This window comes from Eimeria necatrix, genomic scaffold, assembly GCF_000499385.1.
Source record: "Eimeria necatrix Houghton genomic scaffold, Enh_scaff213, whole genome shotgun sequence".
Taxonomy (NCBI): Eukaryota; Apicomplexa; class Conoidasida; order Eucoccidiorida; family Eimeriidae; genus Eimeria; species Eimeria necatrix.
Window position 1 is genome coordinate 42,501 of NW_013652743.1, and position 7,500 is coordinate 50,000.

Here is a 7,500-nt window from a genome sequence, read left to right on the forward strand (position 1 = left end):
TTTGTCCGGGGTGTACGTACACCTGGCTGCTGGTGCATGCGCGCTGCTTCAGCTTCTGGAATTCGCAGCAAAGGCCGAATTTGAATTATTTTCGAAGTTGAATTCATTTAATTTCTTTAATTCATATTAATTCATTTAAATTCCTCTTTTGTTTCCCCCTTTTGCTTCTTTTTCGCGGAGGCAGCGCCGAAGGTGGAAAGCCAGAAGTTGAGTTCGTCGGCGCTGCTTTCGGCAGCCTCCTGCTGCTTCCGCGCAGCATTTTGGGGGAAATTGGTTCAAATTTGGAGATTAATTTGGCCAATTAATGCAATTAAGGAGTTTATTTCGCAATTTGAACCAATTTATTAATTTTCACGGTAAAAAATGAGCCAAATTGGACCAGTTCAACTTGCATGCGGCAGACACCCGACCGGTCTGGTCCTGTGTACGTACACCGCAGCCGGGTACACTGTAGATACACCCGAAGAGCGGATTCTTTTCTCTAAATTCCTCCAAACAGAATTATAAATCCCCAAATTATGTTTTTAAAAGACTGCGCAGTCAAAAAAAAAGTCCAGCTAGATCTGAAGCTTGAGACTCGTTGAGGTGTCTGTACACTCCAGGTCCACGGGGCTGCAAAGTCAAACCGCCGGCTCTTTCCTCTTCAATCTGCAAATGAAGAATAATTTAATTCATTTTAATAAAATAAAACTTAATAAAACTTCTAAACACTGATTTGCTGCTGCTTCCCCAGCGCCTGAAGCCCCCGCTGCATGCAGCAGCTGCTTTGCTGCACTCCAAAGTTGAATTGCACACTTTGCTGCTTCTTTGAATCTTTTCAATATTTCCACTTTTCTGAAGGGCCCAAGCAGCAGCAACAACAACAGCAGCAGCAGCAACAACAACAGCAGCAGCAGCAACAACAGCAGCAGCAGCAGCAGCAACAACAGCAGCAGCAGCAGCAGCAGCAACAGCAGCAGCGGCAGGAAGGAGGCTCTGGAGCGGCCGCAGAGTTTCCTCGCCGCTGCGCTGCTCCCCCTCCACAGCAGCAGCAGCAGCAGCGGCAGCAGCAGCAGCAGCAGCAGCTGCTGCTGCTGCTGCTGCTGCATGCAAAATGGCAGCAAGAACGCCCTCAAATGCAAGTCCGTTTTCTCCAGAACTTCAAACTTTTGTTGTCACCAAATATGACCCTTTGCTGGCAATTGTGAGGGAACTCAACACGAGGCTGCAAGCTTCTGAAAAAGGTATTTTATGTTTTTTCTTTTTCAATTCAATTTAATCTGCCTTTTGGCCTTTTGCTGCTGCTGCTGCTGCTGCTGCTGCTGCTGATCTTGTCTTGCTCATAGTTTGAGGCTTCGTGGCGAAGCCACAGCAGCAGCAGCAACAACCGCAGCAGCAGCAACAGCAGCAACAGCAGCAGCAACAACAACAACCGCAGCAGCAGCAACAGCAGCAACAGCAGCAACAGCAGCAGCAACAACAACAACAACAACCGCAGCAGCAGCAACAGCAGCAACAGCAGCAGCAACAACAACCGCAGCAGCAGCAACAGCAGCAGCAGCAGCAACGGCAGCAGCAACAGCAGCAGCAGCAGCTGCTGCTGCTTCTGGATTATGTTTTGTTTTGCAGAACGCATGCGTCTCGAGAGAAGAGTGCAGCGGCTGGAGCAGCAAATGATTTCTTTAGCAGCAGCAGCAGAATCTGGAACTCCATTTAAAGCAGCAGCAGCAGCAGCAGCAGATCTCGACGCAGACGGCCCCGCAGGCAGGCATGGTGAGCCACTGTTGCTGCTGCTGCTGCTGTTGCCGCTGCTGCTGCTGCTGTTGCTGCTGCTGCTGTGCTGCTGCTGCTGCTGTGAAAGAGCGAAAGGATTTGATCTGAAACAAACAATTAATATTTGAAAAAGAATAATTAATTGAATGATAATAAACAATTAATCATTTTAAAATGAATTATTAATTTAATAAATAAATAAATAAATAAATAAATAAATAAATAAATAAATAAATAAATAATTTGCTGCTGCTGCAGCTGTGCAAGAACTGCTGGAGGGGGAGGAGGCGCTGGCGGCGCCGTGGCTGTTCTCGTGTCAGGTGAGGCAGTTGTCAAAAAAAGTGGAAAAAAGCGGAAAAAAGCGGAAAAAAAGCGAAATAAAAGCAAAATAAAAGCAAAATAAAAGCAAAATAACAAAAGATTTGCAAAAAGGGGGGAAAATAGATTTAAAAATTCGCAAAAAGCTCCAAAAAAACCCCAAAATGCCCCAAATTCAACTTTTGCAACTTGCACAATTCGGGTGTACGTACAGATCGGAACCCCCACTTCGGCCCTCCAAGTCCTTCTCGAGTTTTCTCCAGAATCCACTTTGGAAGTCGACTGCAAACTTTGGAAAAGAGAAGTCTGCTGCTGCTGCTGCTGCTGCTGCTGCTGCTGCTGCTGCTGCTGCTGCTGCTGCTGCTGGGGTGCTGCTGCGGTGCTGCTGCTGCTGGGGTGCTGCTGGAGAGCTGCTGCGGTGCTGCTGCTGCTGCTGCTGCTGCTGAGGTGCTGCTGCGGTGCTGCTGCTGCTGCTGCTGCTGGGGTGCTGCTGCTGCTGCTGCTGCTGGGGTGCTGCTGCTGGGGTGCTGCTGCTGGGGTGCTGCTGCTGGGGTGCTGCTGCTGGGGTGCTGCTGCGGTGCTGCTGCTGGGGTGCTGCTGCTGATACGGCGCTGCTGCTGCTGCTGCTGGGGTGCTGCTGGTGCTGCTGCTGGGGTGCTGCTGCTGCTGCTGCTGTTGTTGCTGCTGCTGCTGATGCTGATGCTGCTGGTGTGCTGCTGCTGCGTTGCTGCTGCTGCTGTGGTGCTGCGTTGCTGCTGCTGAGGTGCTGCTCTGCTGTGCTGCTGCCGCTGCTGCTGCTGCTGCTTTTGCTGCTTTTTGAGTTTTAATTCATCTTTTGCTGCTGCTAGGAAGGGAGAAATGGGAAATAGTTTTAATTTATGAGTATTAATAAAAACATTAATATTAATGTTAATGTTAATATTATTATTATTATTATTATTATTATTATTATTATTATTATTATTATTATTATTATTATCATTATTAGTATTATTGATATTTTTGTTATTACAAGAATTCAGAACTTGTGAATTCACAGTTTATATATTCTTCTCTTTTGAGTTTTAACTTTTACTTTTTAATTTCGTTTTTATTTTCATTTTATTTTGCAAACTTTTTATTCAGTTTAATTTAATTCAACTTTGTTCAATTTAATTCAGCCCAACTTAATGCGCTTTAATTTAATTTAATTTAATTTAATTTAATTTAATTTAATTTAATTTAATTTAATTTATTTGTTGTTTTGCAATTAGGAAGATCTTTGGATTTCTCTTTTGGAAGAACTCCCTGACGGTTCGTTTGCATTTAAAAGGAAATTATTTTTATTTTTAATTTATTTTTAATTTATTTTCAATTTACTTTTAATTTATTTTTTATTTATTTTATATTTATTTTTTATTCTTTTAATTTGCTTTTTATTCTTTTATTCCCTTTTCATTTTCTTTTATCTCTCTTTAATTCCTTTTTGTTCTTTATTCCTTTTTTATTTTTTTTTTTAACCTTCTTCTGTTTCCCTTCTTCCTTTTTGTTTCTACTTGTCCTATTTTATTCCTTTGTTTTTATTATTTTAACTTAATTTAGTTTATTTCATTTTATTTATTTTAATTTATTTCATTTTAATTTTTTTTTTATTTTTTTATTTTTAGAATTTGCCTTCCGTCGGCCGGACTCGCTGCAGCTGCTGGACTTGCGAAGGGCTGGTGAGTTTTTAAAATTAAATTAATTAAATTATTTTAATGCAATTTTAATTTAATTTAATTGGTTTAATGTAATTTAATTAATTTAATTAATTTAATTCAATTGATATAATTAAATTGATTAAATTGATTAAATCAGTTGATATTTATTGCGTTATATTACCACATGAATTATATTTTAATTTTTCTATTTTAAAATTCAATTTCCTTTTTTTAATTTTCTTTCCTTTTTCAATTAAAGATCTTTTGTTGCAAATTATTTCTTTTGAATTTCAATTTTTTTTGTTTCTTTGAATGCCATTTCCTTTTTTTGGATTTATTTCTTTTCAAATCTTTTTTGAAGTCCTTTTGAGTCTTTTTGTGCACAGCAAAAAGGCGCTTCTAAAATTCTTTTTAATGCATTTCGATTAATTGTTTCTGAGTTCTTTTATTTATATATTCCTTTCATTTATTCTTTATTTCATGAACTTAAAAGAAAGTGAAAAGTCTCGAAGTTCTTTTGCATGCGTTGTACGTACACCACGAGTTCTGCGGTGTACGTACACCGCAGAACTCCGCAGAAAGCGAACTAATCTGAAAGCTCTTCAGAGGCGATAAATTGCAAATAAATAAATCAAAAAGAGTAAAACTAATTCAAAAAAGAAGAGAAAGGGAAAAAGAAATAAAAAGGAAAAGAAATGGAAAAGACTTTGCGCTGCCGCGCGCCGCGGCTGCTGGGGTGTACGTACAGCTCGCAGGGCACTTCTGGAGTTCTGCAGAGGAGAAGTTCTCATTCTTTTGAGAAGTGTTCCTGGAAGAAGAGAAGCTCCAAATAATCCAACTGCAATAACTTTAGTTGGTGGGAAATAAAAATAAAAATAAAATAAAAAAAAAAAGAAAAAAGAAAAATCCAGTTTCGCTGCTTTGTTCAGTTTCTGCAACTTTTTGTTTTTAATGCATTTTTGAATCTTTTTGTTTTTTTATTTTTCGTTTTTAGTTTAGTTTTGTTTTAAATTATATTTTTAGTTTTTCTTTTTAAATTATATTCTTAGTTCTTTCTTTTTTAATTCTTTTTTCATTTTGTTTAAATTAAGTAAATAAAATAATAATAAATATATAAATAATAAATACAAATAAACAATAAATACAAGTAAATAATGAATATGAGTAAATAATAAATGTAAATAAAATTGAAATATGAAGAATAAATACAATTGGAAAAGAAAGATAAATTGTGATTGTTTTTCGATGTTTTGTTCCATTTGTTTTATTTCTTTTTGAAGACTAAAAATAAAAAAAGAAAAAAGAAAATAAAATGAATTAAAGATATTCAAAAATGGATAAGTTATAGTTATTTCGAACCGAGGTTTGCTGCTTTTGCTGCTGCTGCTGCTTTTGCTGCTGCTGCTGCTTTTGCTGCTGCTGCTGCTTTTGCTGCTGCTCTCAGCCATTCTTGCTGCAGCTCTTTCGGAAGCCTGGAACGTAAGTAGCAGCAGCAGCAGCAGAAGCAGCAGCAGCAGCAGCAGCAGCAGTTGTAGCTGCAGCAGCAGCAGAAACAGCAGCAGCAGCAGCAGCAGCAGCAAAGGAGACAATAAGTTTAGATCCTGTTTCCCCTGCTGTCTGCTGCATTTATCTTGCGTGCCGGTTATTTACTTTTTTATTTATTTCCATTTATTTATTCTATTTATTTATTTCATTTATTTATTTATTTCATTTATTTATTTCATTATTTATTTATTTATTTATTTATTTATTTATTTATTTATTTGTTTATTTATTCAATTTGTTTTATATTTATTTGTATAGTGAATTATTTAATTTACAAATTCTACTTCTTGGTTTTCTCTGCCTTGTGGATCTTTTTTTTGATTTCTTTTTCTTCTCCCCAGCGAATGAAATAAATAAATTCATTAATTAATAAACAGATAAACAAATTAATTAATTATTTAATTTAATTTAATTTAATTAATTTAATTAGTTTAATTTAATTTAATTAATTTAATTTGATTAATTTAATTTGATTTAGTTTATTTGGTTTTGCTGCTGCAGCGCGTGGAGGCGGGAGAGCCGGAGGCGTTGGGCCGGGTGGCTCTGGTGCTGGACGGTGGGTTGGGGAGTTCGTTTGAAGTGGAAAAAGGGGAAAAAAAGTGGAAAATGAATTAAAAAAAGAATAAAAAGAATAAAATAAATAAAATAAATAAAATAAATAAATAAAAGAACAAAAACGAGCAAATAAATGGACAAATCCGCGAAAAACGGGGGGGGAGGCGGGCAGAGATGACCCGGCGGCGCCGGGGGAGCACTTGTTCATTTCGCGCGTTTTTTCGTCATTTTTCTTCTTTTTTTTGAATTTTTTGAATATTTTTGAATTAATTTAAATTAATTTAAATTAATTTAAATTAATTTGCATTAATTTGCGTTAATTTCCACCAATTGGAGCTTTCTGCGCCTTCGCAGGCAACGACATCGGCTCGCGGCTGCGCGCCGGGCGCAAGCGCTTCCGCATAGAGCCTTTGAACTAGTGGACCAGTGGACCACTGAGTGGACCAGTGGTCCACTTTGAAAAAAGTTGAAACTTTTGAGAAAAATTGAAACTTTTGTGAAAAAATGGAACTTTTTTGTGAAAAATTGGAACTTTTTGTTTCAATTTTCCTTTTATTTGACCCTTTTAACCTCCAGGGAGGCCATTTTCCACGCAGCCGCCGACGCGCCGTCTTCCGATTAGGGTTTAGGGTTTAGGGTTTAGGGTTTGGCGGGAGTGTACAGACAGCAGGCCGCCAGTGGCCCCTTTAAGTGCAAAATGCAGAAATAAATGAAGAAAAGAAGTCGGAAGAAATTCAATTCATTAAACTGCTAAGTGAAACAGCAGCAGCAGCAGCAGCAGCAGCAGCAGCAGCAACAGCAGCAGCAGCAGCAAATATTAAGAAGCAGCAGCAACAGAGCAGAGCAAAGTTTGAAAGGAAAAGTTCCGAGTTGGCAATCAGGGAATAAGGCCAAAACAGAAAGGCCAGAACAATTCCCTCAAATGCTGCTGCTGCTGCAGCTGCTGCTGCTGCTGCAGCTGCTGCAGCTGCTACTGCCGCTGCTGCTGCGCTGCTGTTGCTGCTGCGCCAATTCGAACGCCACACAAGAACAGTGGTGCGCAGCAGCAGCAACGCCAGCAGCAGCAGCAGCAGCAGCAGCAGCAGCGGAACAGCAGCAGCAGCAACAGCAGCAGCAGCAGCAAGACGTCACAGACGCAATTCCAGAGGCATCCCGTGGCGGACTTCAAAGAAAACGAAAGTTGCTGCTGGCGCGAGCAGCAGTGCTCAGCAGCAGCAGCAGCTGCTGCTGCTGCAGCAGCAGCAGCAGCAGGTTACCGCTGGCTGGGCCTTCAAGGCGCTGCAGATAAACCCAAAGACATCAAGGAAAAGCAGACAGTAGGCATTTATGCTTGCTGCTGGGAAGGCTGCTGCTGCTGCTGCTGCTGCGTTGCGGCTGCGGAGCAGCAGCAGAGCAGCAGCAGCAGCAGCAGCAGCAGCAGCAGCAGCAAAGGCTTGGGACAGCGCCCGTTCAATGCGCTTCGGAAAGATGTCTTAAAATGCTTCAAAGAAATAAAAGAAATTGGCAAAGAAAACAGAAAGTACTGCAGCAGCGGCTGCAGGCCATCGGTCGCTCAGCAGCAGCAGCAGCAGCAGCAGCAGCAGCAGCAGCAGCAGCAGCAGCAGCAGCGAGGCTTTTAGCAGCAGGCTGCTGCTGGGTTCTGCAGCGTCTG

At 40.1% G+C, this 7,500-nt stretch overlaps 3 protein-coding genes across 3 annotated transcripts in view; 1 reads left to right on the top strand and 2 right to left on the bottom strand.

Annotated features, from left to right (window-relative positions):
* ENH_00029230 (hypothetical protein) overlaps positions 1-107 on the bottom strand; it is a gene marked incomplete at both ends in the record, with an annotated part of 1,520 nt that extends 1,413 nt beyond the window's left edge. Inside the window, one exon of the mRNA XM_013580022.1 lies at positions 23-107. Coding sequence (XP_013435476.1) covers positions 23-107 — 85 coding nt within the window. The remainder of the gene's footprint in view (positions 1-22) is intronic.
* Positions 108-363: 256 nt separating this feature from the next.
* ENH_00029240 (hypothetical protein) lies at positions 364-1,696 on the top strand (the record flags this gene model as incomplete). Its single annotated transcript, XM_013580023.1, has 3 exons — positions 364-424; positions 841-1,121; positions 1,352-1,696. 3 exons carry the CDS (start codon positions 364-366, stop codon positions 1,694-1,696), a joined length of 687 nt encoding a protein of 228 aa, XP_013435477.1.
* A 549-nt stretch (positions 1,697-2,245) lies between these two features.
* On the bottom strand, positions 2,246-5,197 carry ENH_00029250 (hypothetical protein; the record flags this gene model as incomplete). The annotated part of the gene is made up of 2 exons (XM_013580024.1): positions 2,246-2,879; positions 5,109-5,197. 2 exons carry the CDS (start codon positions 5,195-5,197, stop codon positions 2,246-2,248), a joined length of 723 nt encoding a protein of 240 aa, XP_013435478.1.
* Between the last annotated feature and the right edge of the window lie 2,303 nt (positions 5,198-7,500).